General features: G+C 59.0%; 2 protein-coding genes across 6 annotated transcripts; one reads left to right on the plus strand and one right to left on the minus strand.

The window, feature by feature from the left end:
- Positions 1–1,732: 1,732 nt before the first annotated feature.
- CYGB (cytoglobin) lies at positions 1,733–9,987 on the minus strand. Its single transcript, XM_082705282.1, has 4 exons — positions 9,746–9,987; positions 4,821–5,052; positions 4,353–4,516; positions 1,733–1,944 (listed from the first exon to the last, which is right to left on the minus strand). Exons 1-4 carry the CDS (start codon positions 9,886–9,888, stop codon positions 1,911–1,913), a joined length of 573 nt encoding a protein of 190 aa, XP_082561408.1. The 5' UTR covers positions 9,889–9,987; the 3' UTR covers positions 1,733–1,910.
- PRCD (photoreceptor disc component) lies at positions 8,629–20,239 on the plus strand (the record flags this gene model as incomplete). 5 transcript variants are annotated; one of them, XM_082705283.1, is made up of 5 exons in its annotated part: positions 8,629–8,823; positions 12,893–12,961; positions 15,075–15,155; positions 15,541–15,633; positions 19,947–20,239. In XM_082705283.1, the coding sequence occupies exons 1-5, from the start codon at positions 8,713–8,715 to the stop codon at positions 20,112–20,114; spliced, it is 522 nt and encodes a 173-aa protein (XP_082561409.1). In that variant the 5' UTR covers positions 8,629–8,712. The 5 variants fall into 5 exon arrangements, 4 of the variants coding, with proteins under 4 accessions (XP_082561409.1, XP_082561410.1, XP_082561411.1 ...); XM_082705284.1 differs by having other exon boundaries at positions 20,009–20,147; XM_082705285.1 differs by lacking the exon at positions 19,947–20,239 and adding an exon at positions 18,906–18,997.
- Positions 20,240–21,486: the final 1,247 nt, after the last annotated feature.

Here is a 21,486-nt window from a genome sequence, read left to right on the forward strand (position 1 = left end):
AGGCTGGCCTGAGGCTGTGGGGTGTGGGATCCAGGGCTTGGGAAGGGGGTCTGGGAGCTGAGAGCTCAGGGAAGGTGCTAGAAGTTTAAGGTGGTATACGTAAACAGACTTCCTTTCTCAAACCTCCTCTGCCAGACACTTCAGGAAGCTGCCCACCCCCTTCCCCGTGTGGGATACCCAGTGCTCATGTCTAGCAGAGGGGTGGAAGTGAGGGGTAAGGGGGGTGGGCAATCCTTGACTCTCTCCCATTTTCCTGAACATCTCTCCCAGATTCCTCCCGGACTTATCCTATGCTCCCCAGGGAGGAGACTTCCAGGACAAAACACTGAAAGCCCCTCGATTTTAAAAGCAGCACAAACACCCTTCTCGGCCCTCCACAGCCCTGCTTCTGGTCTCCAGCCCGGGCTTCCGACTACCGGGGTCAGGGCGTCTGCTCCACTTGTAAGCCCCAGCTCCAAGGAGCCACCGCCGGCCGTGGCTGAGGCACAGGCCAGGGGGCCCTTGGGTGGCTCTCAAGAACAGGCCTGAGCCCTGAGCTAAGCGGGGGAGGCAGAGGCGAGTGGCAGCTGGCAGGAAAAGACAGAGCCAGTGGCGCGGACGCGGCAAGAGCGAGTCTGTTTAATGACACGGTGGGTCTGGTTACAAACATCAGAAACTACAAAAGGACAGGCAGTTACACGCATGGTTGCACGAGGATGGGACAGGAGGGGACACAGGCACAGAAGCCACAGTAGCCAGACATCCTTGAGGATGGCACACGTGACCAAGGGGCACACACGGGGGACGGGGTCCCCAGCAACTCTGACCCAGATGGGTGGACAGGACCCGACTGCTAACCAGCAGCCCGGGGTCAGGGACGGAAGGCCCTGGGCCTTCGGCCCACAGAGCTCCAGGATGGGAGGGAGGCATCTGGCCGGTCATGGCTGACAGCCGTGTGGAGCCCCACTCCCGCTGGGCTCCTAGCAGCAAAGGCAGATGGGGCTGGCATTCAGGGTTTCTGTACCACGGCCCCTCCCCCAGTGCGGTCCTCCTGTCCCACACGGCCGGCCCCTCTGTCTGCCCTTGCCCATGCTGGAGCAAGTCAGGGAGCCACATCATTTTGGCGGGGAGAGGCGGGGAAGGCCAGATCCTTTTTACCTGGAAGTGGAAAGCAGGAATGTGCAGAGCCGGTCAGAGAATGGGCTGGACTCTGCGGGCAAGCTGGGTCCACCCCTCCCCCCGCCCTGCCCACCCAGGCCCTTGGGTCTCCCGCCACCCTGGCCACAGGTGTAGATCCTCTCTGTGCTGAGGTGGGAGCCCCATCTCAGCCAGAACATTCCGTCCTCTGCCCAGAAGCATGACCAGGACCCCTCCCTGCCCCACACGCAGATGCGCACAACCAAGGCTTCCCGTGTGCCTCTGGGCCCCGTAGATACACAGTATAGATATGTATGTATATATATATATATATATTTATATAGAGATTGTATATAGAATATATCTGTATGGTTGATGAGTGTGCGTGATGCTCTAGATAGTGATGTGGGGACCTGCATGCTGGTCGGGCAGATAGAAATGGGGCTGGCTTACTCCTGGAGAGACTCACACCTGCCCCGGACTCCTGCCAGCTGCTCAGCTAGGTCTCTGACAGAGAGTACAAAAGCTAAGAAGAGTGGGCCCAGCTCTTGAAGGAGGAAGCGTCCCCACCCCCACAGGCCCCTGAGCTGGGGTCAGCAGACAGGCCGCCAGCGCCACCTGCCGGCCGCTCCAGTGGCGACAGTGGCCACAGCAGAGGCTGCCTCTTTCTGGGAAGACGAGTCAGGGTTTCCTCCAGCTTCCTTGGCACCCAGAAATGGAGGGTCAAGGAGGGTCTTCAGAACTCGGCCTTCTGCTCAAGGTGCTGCCTGGGAGGGGGGAGGAGAGAGGGGGTCCTATGGCCCCGAAGAGGGCAGCGTGGCCGGCGGGCTGTGGACGAGATAGAGATGGAGTTAAGAGGTTACCAGGGCACGGAGTGGGGCCAGGGAACGTGGGGGTCAGGGGATGACGGCAAGGCAGGGCACGATCTGCCGGGAGACCCAGCCAGCTGCAGCCAAAGCAGCCCACCAGACCCAAGTTCCGGCCCCCTTTGGCCAGGATCTCGCTGCGTGACCTCAGACAAATCAAGGGGCCCACCTGAACCCCAGATTTTTCTCTCCAACCTGTGAATAACGTCTGTTTGGCCTGACTCTGCGGGATCGGAGTTTACCGCAGGCAACCGAGTTTGCCTTTCACAAACTGCAAAGAACCTTTCAAAAGTCAGCTCTTTTTCTACGAATTCCGAGACCCGTCTCCTCTCTGTCTGGCTTGTTTGTCTGAGTGCCCTTCTTGTCACCCACAGGCATCCTCTGCACACCAGCCTCTTTGCACTCACCACCGTGCCCCCCCACCTCCCGACTCCCCAAACCACAAGAAAAATGCACATAAAATCTTAAGCAGCACAGTTCAATAAACAGTGGCATCTGGCCCACCACTGCTTCCCTGATAAGAGAAGCTGGACGGAGGCCTTCTAGAACTCTGTTCTGAAACTCCCTCCCACCATCTGAACCCATTTGGACCTTGGCAGGAGTTTGGGTCTGTAGGCCCTGGGCCCAGGGAGACACGCCTTCTTGGGGCCCACACGCGTGCCCTCAGGAGACCGGGGTGGGGGCTGAGTGTGCGAAGGGACGAGGGGATAATCCCCAGGACTTCACGGCTGGGGCAGATGGGGGGAACCCAAATTCAAGGTGCCCAGGCCCGGATGGATGCAGGTTCCAGCCAGGCCCCGCTGTAGCCCCTCCATTCACTCCTCGAGGAGCAGAAATGGGCAGACTGAGATTCTGGTGGTTTCTTAATGTTTGTGATTTGGTGAGATGTAAGTCCCAGGGGTCCAGCTGGGGCAAGACAGGGGAGGGGACAGGGCTTCGTGTCGGGAAACGCTGTCCATGTGTTTCTGATTCACTGGGACTAGTGCTGGCCAGCTCTCTCTCCTTCTCCCTCTCCAGTCCCTCTAGGCCCCTGTAAAAAAGCCCTTTTCTCTAGAAGCAGGAAGTCTTGTCTCCTGGCTGTAAACAAACTCATCTCTGGCAGCCAGAGCTGAGCCGGCCTGGGGAGAGGCGTGGGAGGGCAAGCCCCTTCCCCCCACTGACCCTCCCTGGCCCCTCTGTCTGCTTCCGCCAGCTCTCCGGGCTCTGCCAGCACCTTCTGTGGCTGGTAAAGATCTTCGGCCTGCTTGCCGTTCACCCGGGGATCTGGGGCCGGCCAGGACCCAGCTGTGCACATCTGGAGTCACTGCCTGGCTGCAGCCAGAAGTTCCCGAGGTTTCTACTCTCCTGGGGTGGTGCCGCGGTGGGGGAAGGGAGCCAGAGCAAGCTGGAGCCGGTGTGGTCAGCAGCAGGAAGGCCTGGAGGTTGGGCCTCGCAAGGTCACCCTCAAGGGACATCCTCCAGAGCTGGGCCTGGAGGCCTTGCGAGCAGGAGGTCCCGGCAGGCTCTGTGGGCCAGCTTGGAGCCCAGGGAGGAGACGCGCCTTTTCCATGGGAAACTGCTGGGAATGTTTCTCTACAACGCGTGTCCTGAGCCGCTGGCTGACCCCTGCTTCCCATTCCCGCCTACGCGCCTCTCCCTCCTTCCTACTCCAGCTCTGCCTCCGCCCCTCCATTGAGCTCCCAGAGCCGCCTGCCCCTTGGGGGCCCAGGCAGGCCTGAGTGTTCCCAGCCACCATGTCTGGGGCCGGCCCTCCCCTCATGCTCCGAGTCAGCGGGAGTCCCTGAGGCCGGCCACCCTCCTCGAGCCCATCTCCCCGGCCCTCACCCCAGCCCCGGGAACCTGGCCTCCAGGGTCAGCTGAGAAGTAGACCCCGCTGATGGTGTGTGTGGTCGTGGTACCCACACAGGCCCCTCATGGGCCCGGGCACGTGTGTCCGTGTGCACACAACCTCGTGACTCTCCTGGCTCCGGCCCTACTGAGGCAGAGGCAAGACGGAGCACTGGCCAGCACGAGATGAGGAACGGCCCCCTGTGACTGGTACCCAGGGAGGAAATGGCCAGACTTAGCCTGGCCGGCCTCCGGCCCGATGAGCTAGCCTTCCCGGCAGGAACCTTTTAGAACCTCCCTGTCCTGGGTGGCCTCGGCCTTGAGGGCTCTGAGTGCTCTCTTGTCCTAGAGGAGAATTTGTTCAGGGCTCACTGCCACCCATAGGAGGGGCCTGGCCCTTGCCCATCACGCCTGCTTGTCAATGTGTCAGACCCCAGACCCAGCCTCCCGGAAATGTTCCTGCGCCCCAGGAGAGACCGGAGATGAGCGGGCAGGGGGAGACACGGCAGGGAAGCCACCCGGCCCACCCTCACCCCTCCTCACGTGGTAGTGTTGGGGACCTGCTGTACCCAGCCCACTTCCTTGTAGGCAGCGGTCACGTGACTGTAGATGAGGCCGCGCAGCTTGGCCCAGGCTCTCTGCGTCTCTGCTGGGAAGTCATTGGCAAATTCCTCGGCGATCACCTCGAGAATCACCCCAGAGAGGATCTGGGAGCAAAGAGAGGAGGGAAAAGTAAACGCCTGGGTACCCTGTGTCACCCCGAAAGCCCCAGGACCCCAGCACCCCTTCCACCCAGAGTCTGGCCAAGGGGATCATTGATGACATGACAGCCGGGCGACTTGGGGGACCAGGCACCACGGAGACCCCATCCTGCGCCCCTCCCCGTCACCACCACGCTGTGGGAGGAGGCTGGGCCGTCTGGTGGTCACCGCTGTTGTCCCAGGGGCTCCCCGAGCGGAGTGGGCGGAGCGGGGTGGGTGGTGGACTGGCCACGCCCACCCAGCCACGTACCTTGAAGTACACGGGCTCCACCTTGTGCTTGAGGGCGTGGGCTTTGCCCACAAGGGCGAGCACAGAGGATACCTTCTCGGGGTCGTGTAGGTTTTCCACCACAGTGTTGAGGGCCCCCATGACCCGGCAGGCGTGTTTCCGCAGCTGGGGGCTCCGCTCCATCTCCAGGGGCTCGGTCATGTGCTTGAACTGGCTGAAGTATTGCTTGGCCGACGGGAAGTTCACAAAGAACCTGGCGGGGAGGGGTTGCTGAAGCGGGGGCCGCCGCGGCCCCACCCCGAGATGGCCAGGATGATGGGGGTGCGGGGTAGGAGGGGCAGGCCCCCTTAACTGTTTCCACCACCGTGTCCCTCAGACGCAGAGCCTCTCTCTGGCCCAGCTGGCTTACAGGCAGCCGCCCCCCCACCGCCGGGTCCTGGCTTCCAGGCTTGCACACTGTCAGCTGTGTCTCCCAGGCCTCTGCCTTTCTTGCTCTGGCCTCATTTCCAAATCCTACACACCCTTCAAGGCCTGCTGTAGTCCCAGCAGAGAGGGTAAGAGCTCTAGTTCTGGAATCTCAGGCCAGTGTCACCTTGGGCAAGGGACTTGACTTCTCTGAGGCTCCGTGTCCTCCTCTAAGCAATGGGCATCGTTGTCCCCAGCTTGCTGTGGGGATGAACTGAGGCACGGAGGGTGGGGTCCTCCGCACAGTGTGAACACGGGGTGCTCAATAAATGCCAGACTTCATCACAGTCAGGTTAGAGCCTCTCTGCAAACAAAGTAAAGCCCGAGTGACCTAGCTCAGGTCACCCAGCACGCACGAGGGAAGATGTGCAACTCAGTCGTCCTGCCAGCTCTCTGCTTCCTCCTCACGCCGCGCTCCCCTCCTTAGCCCGTTGGGCACGTATTGACTGGCTGACTTAATCAGAACTACAGACTGGTCTTACCCTCCTATTACTTCACATCTCCACATCTTGCTTCTCCAAGAAGCCTGTGCCCGTTCCGGGGCAGACTCCAGGTCTTTTGAGTTCTTCTTCCTCTCTCCAGCTTACCTGAAATTGTCTAATTTCCCTCCAGCTATTACTCTCACTAGGTTACTCTCATGTTCAAAAACATTCAGTGGCTCCCCATTGCCTACCGGCCAAGGTAAAAATCCTTAACCTGGGATTCCAGGCTTCCTACAAACTGTCCCAACTCAACCACCTTCTTTCAGCCCAGTCCATTCACTGCTGGTAAAACACCGTTTGGGCCGGCCAGCCTTTCTTAATGCACCGTGGGAGGGATGTCTTCCTCACTCTTTCTCAGGTTGAACTTGCCTCCCAGGAGATGACTTTCCCCTTAAGGCCAGGAGGGGTTCCCCTGCCACCTTTTACTGATGCTTCCCTTTCTGCCTGTTGGACTGGGTCCTACCACCCAAGGGCAGGGTGTGGCTCTCACACATCCTCTGACCTAGTATCTCCGCCCAGGGCCCTGTGGTCTGCAGGATGACGTTCAGGAGGCTGACCTTTGCACTCCCTCTCCCTGACAGAGCTGGCTGTTATGGGAGGTACCCGCGGAGAGACTGGGTCAGAACTCCAGGACTTGTCCGGAATGTCTCGGGACAACCTGTTTTGTCAGGTGGTGTCACAGCTCCGAAGTGTCCCCCTTTGTGATCAGAGAAAGCTGATAATGTACCAAATCAGCCCTTTGGCCAGAGAGCCGGGACAGCTGTAGAAAGAGCATCTGGCCGGGGCCGACCCTCCCAGCGACACAGCTGCAGCTGGCAGGGAGGGAGTGACCGAGACATGGTCCATGTGGAGACCAAGGGCGACCTTGGGCAAACCACTTCACATCCCCTGTCTGCTCAAGTGTGAGAGGAGTTCCTCCCGCTCGATAGTTCACAGATACAATGGTGAGGACAAATGAGGCAATGAGTCTGAAAATACATTGGATTTTTCTGGAGAGGCACTGTATGAAGGACAAATGTGAAAAACCCAATCTGGACTTAGATGAGTATCTTGGGCTCTGGGCATTTCACATTGCCATAAAAATAATGATCGCTGTTCGCCCGGTGTGTCGCCGCGTGCAAAACATCTCCACCGGCTCCTTCATTTAACTGCCACGACCAAGCAGGCATTGTCTCTGCTCTACTGATGAGGAGACTTACTGAGCACTTACTAGATTGTCTCATTAATCCTGCAAGAGCCTCCTGAGGCTGGCACTGTTTTTATCCCCAAGTTCTGTTTTAGGAATTGATAGCCAAGGTTGCCCAGCGAAGCGGGGTCAGGAAGAAGAGACTCTACTTGCCCCATCCTGCGTCGTAGGGACGGGGAGATGGGGGGCCAGGGACCCAGGGAGTCTCCTGCCCCAACACCCCGGGGCCAGGTGATGATCCTGAGGAGTGACAGTCCCAGGGAGCCCCACAGCTATGCCCTGTGCTCTGCTCCTTCATGCTGGGCCTCTGTCCCTGGCCCCTCCACAGACACTCTCGACCCTCCCGGTCCAGGCCTGTGCTGCCTGCCGGGGAGAAGCCTCAGCAGCCAGCCTTGGGGGGTTTCTCCACTCCCAGAGGCATCTGGGCTTCCAGCAGAGCCTGAAATAGGCTCGTCTGAGTGTGAGGGGGGAAGGCGGCAGAGTTACAACCCAGAGGAGAGAGGCTTCCCGGAGCAGGGGTGTTCCCTCTCGGTTGGAGTGCAGGTGTGGGGTCTGGTTCAGACTGGAAGACGGCTTCTCCACTACCACCGGCTGCCTGGCTCCTGGGGTAGAGCTGGGGTGGGGGGTGCAGCTGGTCTTAGCCCAGTGGGAGGGAAGACCCAAAGAGCAATGGGCCAAGGGAACTAGTGTTTCAGGCTCTCAGGGGCCTGTGCTTGTGGGCCAGGACTGAGGAGGGCAGGATCTGGAGAGGGGCCTTTGGGACACCCCAGAAGCTTATCCATCTTTTCCTTTCCCCCTTTTTAACTTTTAACCAAGCCTGCACACCCCGCCCCCGCAACAACCTGGCAGCTTGGGGGGCGGGGGGCGGGGGGCAAGAAGGGACCCAGGACGGGTAGGCTGGTGGGGCAGGGAGGAGCTGAGCCAGCGAGGGGCTCCCATCCGTCAGCACAGAGGTGGGTCAGGTGGAGTGTGGCCTGACCGGCAAGCAAGAGCTAATCACTGTCTCAGGCCTTCTCGGGTTAACCATGGCCCTCTCACTGAGCACCGAGCACATGGGGAAAGGGCCCCTGCCACCCGCCCAACCCCAGCCTCCCTGAGAGTCAGGAATGGGGAACTGCAGGGGCACAGAGAAAGATCCTGTCAAGATGTCAGACCCCAGAAACAGCCCTGGCCGTCTTCCATTCCTTCCTCTGCACCCCTCACTCCTGGGGAGGCTGGACGGGCCCCAGGAGCCGGATCTTGGACACGTCCCCTCCCCATCCTCCCTGGCAAATGGTAGCATGTCGGTGTTGGGACAGCAGATCTCCAAGGCCTGAAGGATGCCACCTCCTTTCCTCTTGGTGACCCATGTGTGTGCACCGGGGGTACATCCTGAGGCTTGGTGGTCTCGCGTGTGCCGACACACACGGCTGAGAGCCGCCCTCCGGGGCTGCCGGCCAGCGCATCTGGGAATCCACGACCGTGAGCTTGTGTGGGTGGTCCCACTTGCAGGTCTGTGTCTCAGAATGTCTGATGGCTTCAGGATCTGAAACTCTCTCTTAACCTCCCCACCATTGCCTCCACCCACCCACCCATGTTTCTGGGTCTCGGGGCTGCCCAGGAATCCTACTCCAACTCAAGAGTACTTCTTGCTCTTTTTCCTCCAAAATCTGTTTCCAAGTTGGAATCGGGGAATATGGATCTGGAGCTGGGCTGATCCTCGGTTTGGGGGGAGGCAGAAGGGAGAGAGAATCAGGGAGACAGAGAAGCCAGAGCCAGGGGCCAGGACCAGGAGACAGGCATGCATTTCACCTCTCCCTTCCACAAGCAAGGGCTCGCCCCATCTCCAAAGAATAAGGCTGCTGTGTCCGCAATCTGGCTGCTTCCCTCTGCGGCTGACAGCGGGTTGAGGGTGAGTGTGTGAGTCTGGGGCCCCAGGGACCCACATGTGTGGGAAGAGAGCGTCATTATGTGCTGTAGTCCGTTACTAGCTTGTGGGGGTTGGGGACATTAACTCTAGAGCAAAGGTATGTGTCCACCAGCATGTGGTGTGCAAATAAGTTACTTTGGAGGGTTGTGGTACCTGAGGTAACTGAGGAACCTGAGCCCAAGACACATGGCCTTTCCTCTTTAAGGGGTGATTCCAGGGTGGAGCCCTGACTCCTGCCCCTTCTCCCTTTCCCTACCCTAGGGACCATAGCTTCTCCACTCACCTGTGCCTCACCTGGGAGCTCCCTGCCCGCCCACTCCCCAGGGGCAGGAAGGGGCCAGCTGGGAGAGCCGGTGCCTAGTGGCCTGCTCCTTCTGACCTCTATTCTCTGGCCCTTTGCTCGGTCCTTCCGAGAGGCTTTGAACACAGAAAGGGGCTGAGCTGGACAGGGTCTGCTCCTCTTTCTCCCCCTTCTTGGTGGAGCCTCAGTTTTCCCGCCTCTAAAATGGGGAGTCCCCAGTTGAAGCACACAAATTGAAATGTGTGCGGGCGCAGCTGGGCTGGGTGGTTGGGGTCGCTGGTGAGGAAGGCATGCCTGGCCGAGCCAGGAGTTCTGAGGCCGGGGAGAGGAGGGGGGCCAGGGTGTCCTCCTTCTGCGTCTGGCTCTTTAGTTCCTAGCCCCCCCCCCCCCCCCCCCCCCCCCCCGGCCCAGACCCAGAACCGGTTGCTCAGCCAGAGCTTCGCCCATCCCAAGGCGCCCCACACTGCCTGCACCGGGGCAGGCCCGGCCCCAATTTCAGCTGGAGAGGTGGCGGCGGAGCTCGGACCCGGGCCGAACCCGCCCCTGCCCGGAGCCGCTGCCGCCCTCCCGCCCCCGGCTCGGCCGGGCCGGAGTGACACCTACCTCACCAGGATGGCCACCCCCACGTCCTCGCAGTTGGCATAGAGCCGGGCCCACGTAGCCTGCACCGCCTTCCTCTCCGCCTCGGACAGCTCCTCGCTCCGCTCCCTGCGCTCAATCTCCATCTCGCCCGGCACTTTCTCCATGAGCAGCTCCAAGCCCAGCCCGGCTTCGCTCGGAGGCAGCGGGGCGCGGGGCGCCGGGCGCGGGGAGCCGGGGCCGGCTGCGTGCGCGGCGGGCGGGCGGGCTGGCGAGCGAGGGGTAGAGCGCGCCGGAGGGAGGGAGCGTGTCTGTCTCTGCGCGCCGGGTTTGTGTGTGTGTGTGTGTGTGTGTGTGTGTGAGTGTGTGTGCAGGGTATATGTGCGGGGGGCGGGGGACCGCGAGCGGGGGGCGGGGATGTGGTCTGCTGGAAAAATGTGAAAAAAAATAAAGCCGCTCCAAACCCCAAACCCCGCGTCGGTGAGCCAATTCCGGCAAGGTGAAGGCTGGGCGGGGTGGGGGAGACGCGAATCGCGCCCGCCAGGCCACCGCGGACCTTGACCGCCGGGCGGGGCTGGGGCGTAGGTATGGTGGGAGTGCTGGGGAGCCTCGGGGGGGAGGGGGCGGTCACGCGGCGCTGGGCTGCGCGGGCCGCACAGGAGTGCGCCCGGGCGGGCGCGGCCGGGGGGCACAATGTCGCGGCTCACGCTGCGGGCGGTGTCGGGCTGTGTGCGTGTGTGCTCCCTTCACGCGGCGGGGAACTGACTCAAAGTCAAACAATCCCAGGCGTTTGCGTCGTGGCCGTCCGTCCGAGGGGGCGGACGCAGAACCTCCGGCGGCGCGGGGGTCCCAGCTGAGCACACGCTCCCTCCCGGCTTCTCCCAAGCCAGCCACTGGGGGCCGCGGCGCCACTCCCGGAGCCCCGGACCCCAGGCTCTGGAGGGTTTGGGACTGGGGTCGCCTCCCTGCTCCAGTTCCGTGTTGGAATCCCCTACTGCGGTGATGGGGGACGGCTGTCGAATTTCAGCGCCCAGGCCAGCGTCCCCTTTCCTTCCGGCCAGCACCCCCCCACCCCCCCACAACCCCCGCCACCACCACCACCCCCGCCGCGGTACGTGCGCATGGCGTCGGAAGAAAGGCCCCTGGGTGGCTTATGAATGACAGAGGCAGGCAAAAAAACAGGCGCTACCCCGAATCCCGGCCCTGGTGGAGGGAAGTCCACAGGAGGGGTAGCCGGCCGGGCAGGGAGGTACTGTGGGGAAGGTGTCAAGTAATCTTGGGGAGGCCCAGGCCCTGGAGACAGCTTAGGTGCCAAAGCTGCGACTAGGCGCTGATTCCGCGAATGCAGGAGACGAATTCTCATTCCGGTGGTCCTGCTCTGCGAGGTGGGAGCACCACAGGACAGGAGGCCGCGTCTGGGCCTGGGAGCCAATGGGTCCCCACCCTGCAAATAAGCTGTTGGGAGCCAGGTCCGACCTCTGATGCCCAGCCCCAGCAGGAGGCCAGGGCCCAATTCTCCCTAACACTCCCTGGTGACCCCGCCCTTCTCAAGACTTTGTGTCCCACTGCAAGTATCAGAAGAGGTTGGCTCTTCTCTTGAGCGCTGGTTTAGGTATGTTAAAATCATATTTCCGAGTAGAGAGGCCCGGTGGAGCCCCAGCTCTGGCCCTCCCTGATGCTCAGGGTTCACATACCTCCCTGGAATCCTGGGCAGGGGTCCCCTTGACTCTGCCTCCATCTCATTTGAGGGAAGGAGAATCTAGTGCCTTCTGTGGGTTTTGGAAAGGGTTGGAAGAGGATGAATGCTCAGACCCATCTCTGCTCCCCAGGCTGCCTGGGCCAGGACAGAGCCCTCTGCACCTGGCCACCTCCCTGAAGCAGTCTGATAGGATGCCGGACGCCAGTGTGGTGCCCTTCCAAGCACCTGCCCGGAAGGTTTCCACCGGAAAATCAAGCAGGAGAAATCTTATGTCTGCTTACTCTCATCTCATCGTTGCAAGTCTTCTGTGTGTTCGTGGTGCAGGACTATATTTGCCCCGTTGTATAGTATATAATGTCTAAGCGGATGCATATACTATTTCACGATGCACACTGAAGATCAGTCCTTTAAGGAAGAGGGTTGGTCATCAGGAACAGTTGGAGAGAATTGTCCAGAGGGGACAACTGAATGGCTTAGCCAGCCCTTCAATCCCTGGCCTTCCTTGTCTTTCTGGCTTCATCATCTAATATTCTTCTCCCTTCCTCCCCTCCCGATGCCTTCCCATGACATCATTGTTCTGCTGACACTCAACTTCCAGTTGCCGGAACATGCCCGATGCTCTCATGTCTGCAGCCCCCAGAAGAATCTGCCAGCCAGGGGGGCTCAACCTTCCTCGAGCCCCTCCCAATTTCGGTGCCCCCAGCTCTTCTTCCAGCTGGGCATTCCCTAAGGCTTGTAGCGCACCCAGGGCTCTGCCCTCCATCACCTACGTCTCTCCATTGTGGTCATTTATGTAACTGGCCAGGGTGTGTGTCAAAACTAGAAGTCCCTTGAGGGTCCGACCCAGGTCTGTCACATCGACATCCCGAAGGGAAAGCTTGATTTACCCTGCCACCGTGGGCGACAACCTGGTCCCAGCCAGGTTAATCAGTCTGCGCAAGGTCGGGTCTGCTGACCCCACTAAGCAGCTTGAGCCTCCTAATCCAGGGCCAGCAGGAACCTCAGGACAGACGGCAGTGGCTCGCGGAAGGTGACAGGGCCATCTTGGCCTTCTTCTGCGGACCCTGTCGGGGAGGGGATGGGGCAGCTGAGTCATGTGCACCACTCTTTTCGTGCTCAGCACCTTGGCCATGCTCTGGCGCCGCCGATTCGCCAACCGGGTCCAACCGTGAGAAACTGGGCAGTGGACTTGGGTGGGTGGGTGGGTAGAAACTACTGTGGGGCAAGAGCCAAGCTGAAGTTGGGCCCCAGGCTACCTGGACCTTCTGGGAGGGTGGTGGAGGATGGGGTGCAGATTTGCAGGGAGTCCCTGAGAGGCTTTCACTCAGAGCAGGGGGAGTTCGCAGCTCTTCAAAAACTCTGGCTAAAGCTCCCCAGCTTCCCCAGGCCAGAGTGGCTGGGTCCTGCAGGAGAGAGGGTTCTGGGCCTGGGCGCTGCCCGCAGCTCCTCTTGCCTGGTCCTCCCGCCCACAGAGAGCCCAGCGGAGCAGACGGGGCAGTAATGGGCAGCAGCTCGGAAACAGACCTCCAGTCCTCAGGCAGGTAAGGCAAGAAGAAAGTCAGGGGTGGAGGAGGGAGGGTGTGTCCGAGGAAGAAGCTGCCGCTCTCCCGCCCCCCGGCCGTGCCTGGGGGGCGGGGAGGGGGTGTACGTGAGTGTGTGAGTGTGTGAGTGTGAGTGTGTGCACGCTGGAGGCTGGCCCCTCGCCCCAGCCACCCTGCTCCCTGTGTGCCTGGTGGGCAGGCTGAACGTTTTCTCCAGTTGGCAGTGGGAGCCCCCAGCCTGTCCTCTGGACCACAGCTGCCCTGTCTTGTTTGTCCGAATGCGGGGTGGTCCCCAGGGTCCTATCGGAAGGCGCAGGGGGACTGGAGAGAGGGATGGGGCAGAAGCAGCTCCGCTGGCTCGGCTCACCTTCCCTTCCCCCTCTCCCGCTGCCCCCGCTCAGTCTCGGCGGCTCCTCTGCCCGAGACCCGAGCCCGATTCGCTGTCCGGTGCCCAATAGGAGGCGCAGGAGGACCATGACATCATCAGCACGGAGTGCCATTGGTTGGGCAGCTCCTGCGGGCAGGACGCTGTCTCCAGTGGCCAGAAAGTTAACTCTTCCCTAGGCTGAAGCCATGTGGCCTTTACAAGGGGTGAAGTTTTGGGAACTTCTGGAATGTTCCTTCCCTGGGTAACCAGGGCCCTTTGATGATCAGGGCTCCTGTGCCCAACAAAACACGGAAAAATCGACGAATATTTGTTAAGAAGATACTATTTGGCACGTTCTGTTGTGCCCGTGGGTCCACCTCGTGCAAGAGAGAGGACAGCATTCTCTCCTGCAAATTTTTCTAGCCTTCTCTCACTCCTAGTGAAACAAAGAACACGATGCCCTCGGGCTCCGGGCCCCTGGCTGGAGGGAGTCTCCCCATAGGGCTCAGAAGCCTGAGCCAATCAGCACACCTGCCTGCCGGGGCACCCCAGTGTTTCCGTCTTGGGGTGTGGGACGCGCCTGTGGTGGCCCTCAGCCACACGGAGACTGGCAAGCCATGAGAATGGAGTCTCTGTCTGTGTGCAGCGCCTAACTCCTCCTTGGTGCTGGGATTCCTCCAGGCTCTGAATGTCAGAAGACCCACTGGGCAGCCCCGGGCACGTGCCAGAAACGAGCATTTATTTCTTCGATGCCCTTCCTTGGCATCTGGGCCAGCTGAGATGGCCACAGAGCGCCCAAGGTGAAATCGGCTGACCTAGGTGAAATGGTGAGCCCCGGGCCTCATAGAGCAGGACCCTGTTCACCCATGGAAGGAACATTTCAGAAGTTCCCCAAACTTCATCCCTTGTGAAGGCCACATGGTTTCAGCCTAGGGAAGGGTTAACTTTCTGGCCACTGGAGACTGGTCCTCCAGGCTGAGTTTGGGTCTGGGAGTGTATAGCCAGAGTCCATGTCCTGACGTCCCTTACTGACTGGAACTCGGAGAAAGCGACTTTTTAATTTATATATAAACTGAGATTGATAACAGTATGGCGTGGCATTGTTTGTGAGGTTCAAATACAGATCATCATAAACCACTTGGCACAAAGCAGCTGTTTAATAAAGGCTGGCTGTTCTCCTGCGCTCCTCTGGTTCTTGGTCAGTGTTCTAGTCATTCCCTGAGGTGTCCCATGTATTAACTCATTTGGCGGTTATAACAGTCCCAGAGGGTTGGCAAGACAAACATTTCTATCTCTCACGAATGGTGGAGGAAACTGAGAGACTGGGAGGCACAAGTTACTTGCTCAAGGTCATCCCTCCGATTTGTGGCCGATGGGGACAGACAGGTCCCTGACTTCAGGCAGTCCGTCTCAGCCACATGAAATGGGCCCGGACCCCTTCTCAGGAGGAGAGAGCCGAATCTGAACCATCAGGCCTGGCCTTGTGTGGTTAAGCCAGAAGGAAGCAGTTTCCTGTCAATTCCTCAGGACCTAACGCCTAACATCTCCAGCCTTCAAGGGCCAGCCTGGGTGAAATTTCTGCTCTCCGATCACCTGGTCACAAATTCCAGCTGCTTTCCCAGCCGCTGCTACCCCTCTTCCATAGTGGGGTGACTCGCTAGGCCTGGGGCAGAAGGAAGTGGAAGTCTGGACGCATGGGAAGGACACGCCCCCTCAATCCTCTGACTCCTGTCCTTTTCTGTTTAGGGAGAAAGAGTCTCTGAAGTAAGTTCTCACGTCTTCAGGAGGAGCTCGGCCCCAGGGACTGACATCAACCGGCAGAGACAGGTAGGGCCAGGTTTCGAGGCTTGGAGGTGAGAGGGCTAGGCCGGGCCCCAGGGAGGAAGACTGTGCAAGGCCTGGCCGTGTGGGAACAGACCACCTGCAGCTCTTTGCTCCTCCGTCATAAGGGGGAGCGTGGACTCTTCTCAGCTCCTACCTTGAGCCTGTCATGGTCCCAGCCACAGGGCAAGGGCCAGTTTTAAGGGAATGATGTGTGATCTCAATGGCATTTTCTAAGCTAGGAGATGAGGCAGTGGTCATGCTGGGGCCATGCGGGTAGTCCCAGTGCACTTCTAAGGGAGAGGAGGAGCTCTGGAATATCCATTCTGGAATGCAAGCTTCTGCCTTGGCATGGGAGGAAGTGCTAATTTGGTCTGGTTTTCTGTTTCAGTTCAAGTCCCGGCTGGCCCCCCACCTACAAAGGATGCTGTGGTGGAAGGAGCAGCAGCACGCTGGAGAATGGGAAAAAGCAGCCATGGAGAAGGTAGACCCCTCCCCTTGAGGTCCTGGACCTGCTTGTCCTCTTTTGTCCCCTGGCGCTGGTGGCCGGCAGGAGGGGCAGAGACACTCATTGCCCTGGATGGGCTGCCTTTGTTTGAGGTCTTGAGGATCGTCTGGGGGCAGGCCCAGAGAGGGACTCGGTGGGGTCTACTCTGGGGCACCCCAGCAGCCCAGGCTAGACGAGGAGCAGGTCGAGAGTTAAGGGACCGTTGATAGGGCTTCTCACTCATTCCTTAACCTCATCCTTGAAATAACCCAAGGAGCCTGGGCATATTATTATCCACATTTTGGAAATGAGGAAACACAGAGAAGCTAACAAATTTGTCCGGTGTCATCTAGCTCGTTAATGGGGGACCCCGCCTTCCCGAGCCTCTCATGGACGCTGCAGAGCTGCCCCACGCTCTTAAGCACCAGGACCTAGTCGTCTCGAACCCCACGGCAGTTGGCAGCTGCTCTGTGAAAAAAAGGGGTTCCCCTGGCCTGGCAGCCCCAAAACTTGCGGACCAAGGCTGTGTGGCATCAGTGTCCCAGAGTGGCACGCGCTTCCTGTGGTCCTTGCCTCTCCCGGGTCCCCAGCACTCTCCCTGTCACGGGCCGCTTGGCTAGATCATCAGCAAGAAGTGCCCGTTGGATCTGTGACATGTCTGCCTGCAGCTGGAGCAAAGCTTCTCCCAGCCTGGGCTCTGAGCGCGTCTTCTGGGCGCGCGTGTGTGCATGCGTGCGCGGGTTCCAAAGGGGCAGTAGCGTGTGGGAAGGGAAAAAGCATGACACTTGTTTTTGTCAGTCCGCTGACTGCTTAGCACCGCAGCGGCCTCCTTTGCCCCCAATGGCTCTGCCATTTCTCTCTTCGCCATCCTGCCTGACCCGGAGCAGAGATCAAAGCAGATTTCCGCTTCTGCTCCCTGGGATCCAGGCACAGACCTGCAGGCAGCTGCTCCCGACTGTCTGGAAGCCATTCATCTTGCAAAGCAGCACCCCCCGCCGCCCCCTCCTGCACGTGCACCCCCCCCCTTCCTCACCATCCAGCCCCCAGGCGGGCTGACAGGCGGGGAAGTCTCCGCCTGGCTGGCCCCTGCCAATGGGAGGCAGGAGATGAGGAGTTCTCTAGACAGCAGTCCCTTTGCTGCCGCCCTGTGACTCCACAGATGAAGGAGGGGAGGAAAGGGTGAGATGCCATAGACTGTGGGGACCCACACGGAAGCCCTGGGGGAGGGGCTGTTGATTCTGCAGGGAGCCTGGCAGGGCTGTGGAAGCCTCTAGAAGTAGGGCCAGGCAGAGGCAGGGGAAGGGTCTCACCAGGCAAGGAGCTCTGGGCTGGAGTCCCTGGCAGAGCCCCACTGCCCACTTGACCCAGGCCAAGAGTTCGTGACCCCTGTCTCAGCTCCTGTCAGCCCGTCTTTCTGCTGCGAGGCAGGCAGTGGCTTTCCTGGTGACAGGGCTGTCAGGCTGAGGGCCAGAGGACACCGTTCCTGGGGCCCCAGTCTGTGTCCCAGGGCCCGACCTGTGTATTCATTCTCTAATCTCTTTGCCCTGTTCCTGTCACTTCAGCCTCGGCTCTGCACTCTGCAGTTTCCAGGTGGCCTGTCTCTTTGCACGAGTCTGAGGAATTGTCAGGCCAAGGTCACCTGGCAGGACAGGGGCTGGCTGGCGGCCCAGACACACCTCCACAAAGCGACACCCCTTCGCAGCTCTGTTCCAGGAACCCGCTCAGGGGCCGGTGGCTCCGCCAGGCATCGGTCCCAGATGAAGGGAGGGAAGGCGAGGGGCGGGGGACGGGGGCGGGGAGTGTGTTGGCTGCCCTGGCGGCTGCCTGGACCCTGGCAGCTGGGGTGCCATGTGGGCTGGGCGGGAGGGGCCCTCTCCCCCAGGAGCGGCTTGCTTCGGTGGGAGCAGATTGTGTTTACACCTTCCCCACACACCTAGCCCACGCTCCCTCTTATTCCCCGGGGCTCTCCCACCCCTGGGCTCTCTGCACAACGTGCACATTTGCAGTCCCTCTCCTGCTGCAGGAAGTGGCCACCCTCAGCCGATGCTGGGCCCCAAGTGCTCCTGCCTCAGCCCACTGTCGCAGGGGTGGACCCAGTGTCCCCAAGAGGCTGCCTCCTCCCATCCTCCCCCGCCCCAGCCCTATTTCCTTGGAAAGAGCTGCTGCTTGGGAATGGGAGCAGGAAAGCCCAGGGGCTTGGCAGACAGAAGGGATTAAGGGCAACCAGAGAGGCAGCGCAGAGACTGAGAGCTGGGGCTCCCCTGGCCCCGGGGGCGGGGGGGGCGGGCCGCGGTGCTGGCTTTCATGAAATATCAACGCAGAATCTGAGAGTGAAGAGTCCGGGCTCAGAGCACCAGATAGGAGTCCAGACTCCACCATCACTTCCCAGTTCTGTGGCCTTGGATGGGTTACTGAACGTCCCCAACCTGGGGTTTCTCCTACAAGGAGGATTATGGTAAACCTGTCTCTGAGTGGTCGAGTTAAATTAGATAACGTGTCTAAAGTGCTCAGCAAGCCTTCCATATATCTGAGCCCAGGAGGCAGTGTTAACTATAGAACAACAGGTCACTTTGCAACAGTGGTGGGTTCAGAGCATCTAGTGCTTCGCCTCCTCGCCTCGTGGCCCTTCCTGCCTTGTCTTTCTACACACGCAACAGCAGGGCGATGGGCCAGCAACCAGGCAGACAGGACCAGGGAGGATCGCTGCTGCCTCTGTGTGCCTGGAGCCCTGTCCTAACCTCCAGGGGGAGGCCTGGCCTGGACACCTCCCCCTCCCACTGGCTCTGCTTCCCTGCATGTATCTTAGCTCCTAAGGAAGAAGGAGGTGATGGTCTTGATGTTTTTCCATTCTCCCTCTGAATGCTAATCTCTCTGCCAGTCGGAGCCTGAGTGACAGGGGAAAGGCTGCTCTGAGCTGCAGGGTGGCCAGGGGTGGCAGCCAGGAGCAGGGAGGTGCCGCTGTCTGCTACTTCTGTGGCTGCTGCCAGTCTCTCCTGGAGATTGGAGCATGACTGGAGAGCTAATGAGGTGGTGGAGGAGGGTGTGGGGAGCAGGAGAAGCAGACACAGCAGCTCTGTGAGCCACTGATGTCCTGTGTCACCCTAGGGGACAGATGCTGCCACAGGGAGAGCCCTGCCCATCCCAAACCCAAACACGTGGTTGTGCAGGAGGGTCGTGGGCAAGGGCGCCCAGCAGAGGCCCTAGTTCAAGATGAAGCAGGCGCGATGGCACCGGGACTGGTCCCACAGTTTCCTAGGGACCCTTTGCAGGACCTCACTTAGGAAGAAGCCCAAGACCTTGAGCTAGAGGGAAGTCATGCTTCTTCGTGAGCCTCGAAAGAAGAGAAATGGCCAAGGTTTACAGTAAGATGATGATACTAATATTAATAATGGTTAATGTGTCTCAAACACTTCTGTGCTAGGCGCTGTGCCAAGTGCTTTATTTATACACATTGTCTCATTTATGGGGCAGGGACTGTTGTCATCCTCATTTACCCAATAAGGAAAGTGAAGTTTGTGGAGCTTGCTCAAGGTCACTGACAGCAAGTAGTGAAGCCAGAAAGCCCGCCCTGGGCAATGTGATGCCAAGGCCTGGGGAGGTGTTGGAGCACAGAGGATTCGAATCTCCCGCTGGGGCTTGAGGACATTCTGGGTATGACCTGCCCACCAGGGCACGGAGAATGAGAGCTGTGGAGCCCGCCCCGTGACATTCCCGTGCTCCCTCTGCAGGAATGCATCATTCCAGGCTGGATTTGACTCTGGGCCCTGAAAGGGTGGTCTTGGGTTGCGGACTGAGGGGAGTGTGGAGAGCTGCCTTTCAGGGATCTGTCACACCCCTCAGGGAGGAAGCAGTGGCCCCTAACTGCGATGACAAGGTCATGGAACTTGTCACTCATTGTCACTGGTGGTCTGCTAGCAGTCTCCTTCAACCAGGGGCAGAGCCCTGGGGGTAGGAGGGCAGCCAGCAGCCCAGCAGGAGAGCGGGGAGGTTGAGGAGGAAGGCTTTGTTGTTTGTTTTTACAGGGGGAGGGTGTAGGGTGTGAAGGAGATGGCTTCAAGAGGGACCCGGGGACTTCAGCTGGAAACCAATCCTTGTACCTAAGGACAACGGACCCTCTCTGTGGGCTACACATGCCCCCTAGTGGGGATTAAGATGAGAGGGCGCTGAGAAAATTAAAAAAAAAAAAAAAAAGATTTCCTGATACATTGTGGCACCTGAGGCTGGATAGGAATGGCCGGTCCTGTGTCTGTGCGAATGCACACGCCTGCTTGCACACACACGGGCACACACACATGTAATGCTATTTGCAGAAGCCGGGCGCACGGAACGTTCAAAGGAATGATTTTGTTTCTTCCTTGGTCATTTATTTAAGACCCGCATATCGCTGTGACATACACACCCAGACGGCGACAAAAGGGACAGTGCCTGACGCGCCAGTGAGGACAACAGGAGGAGCCTGGCCGAGCCTAGTCACTTGACCTTTCCTTCTCTGCACCTTATCTCCCCTCTTAACAAGCAGTGCGGACCCCGGGTGGGCTGGTGCTGAGCCTGAGAGGGACCCCCGACTACTCTCAGAAGAACGGTCTGTTCAGATGAAGGGGTTGGACCATTTCCCAATTCTCCCAGTCCAGACAGGCCTCGATGGACCGTGTTTGGAGGCGCTGACGATGACTGGCTCCCTTGGCAAGTGTGGATGGAGCCCGTGTGCCAGGTCCCTTGGGTGCAGAAATAGGGCGAGACTTCCTGCCACAAAGAACCAGAAAACCCAGCAAAGTAGAAGTAACCAGTACTTGGCAGCGGGTGCCACATGGGATGGTGACCCCGTGGCTGCCTCAGGTCTGCCTCACACAGGTCCCTGCCTGTGGCGTGGGGCGGGGAACCGCAGCAGACGGCAGTGGTCCTGTTCCAGTGAGGAGACAAGATCAGAGCTTGGGGCAGCGTGCTGTTCCTAAGGATATCCACACAGACCCATGGGATCCCCAAAACAGACGCTATGAAAGTGATCCAAAGGAGAATGAAAAGTGCTTTTGAGAGTATACAAAAAGCACTAACCATAAAAGAAAAACAGATAAATTGGACTTTATCAAAATTCTTGGAAAGCCTGGAAGAAAATATTTGCCAAGCAAAGGTCTGAGAAAGGACCTGTGTCCAGCATATATAAAGAACGTTTACAACTCAATAAGAAGACAGCGGACAAAAAAGGGGAGAGGGTTTTAATAGATACTTTGTAAGAAAGTATACATATGGCTAATAAACACATAAAAAGATACACAATATCATAAGTCATCAAGGAAATGCAAATTAAAACCACAGCCACTCAATGGCATGGCTAAAAGACGGACCACAACAGGTGTTGGTGAACAACCATGCCCCTGTACTAACGCATTGCTGGGAAGCCAGTTTGGCAGTTTCTTAGGAAGTTATCCAAGAGGAATGAACCCGTCGGTCCACAAGAAGACTTGTACAGAGAAGTTCACAGCAGTGTTTTTAATAATATCTCCAAACTGGAAACAGATATTAATAATATCTCCAAACCGGAAATATCCACCAACAGGCGAATGGATCAAAAAGGAGGCAGTGTGTCGGGGTGCCTGGGGGGCTCAGCGGGTTAAGCCTCTGCCTTCAGCTCAGGTCATGATCTCAGGGTCCTGGGATCGAGCCCCGCATCGGGCTCTCTACTCAGCAGGAAGTCTGCCCCCCCCAACCGCCTGCCTCTCTGCCTACTTGTGATCTCTCTGCCAAATAAATAAATAAAATCTTAAAAAAAAAAAAAGAAAGAAAGAAAGAAAAGGAGGCAGTGCATTCACACGATGGAATACTACTCAGCAATAGAAACGAAATGGGTCACCA

The sequence above is a fragment of the Mustela nivalis genome (genome assembly GCF_964662115.1).
Source record: "Mustela nivalis genome assembly, chromosome: 17".
Classification (NCBI taxonomy): domain Eukaryota; kingdom Metazoa; phylum Chordata; class Mammalia; order Carnivora; family Mustelidae; genus Mustela; species Mustela nivalis.

Coding starts and splice junctions, on each gene's coding strand:
- CYGB (XM_082705282.1), bottom strand. CDS start 9,888: ATGGAGAAAGTGCCGGGCGAGATGGAGATTGAGCGCAGGGAGCGGAGC. Junction 5,053..9,745: donor GGGGTGGCCATCCTGGTGAG/GTAGGTGTCACT, acceptor CCTCCCCGCCAG/GTTCTTTGTGAACTTCCCGT. Junction 1,945..4,352: donor CAGGTCCCCAACACTACCAC/GTGAGGAGGGGT, acceptor TCTCGTCCACAG/CCCGCCGGCCACGCTGCCCT.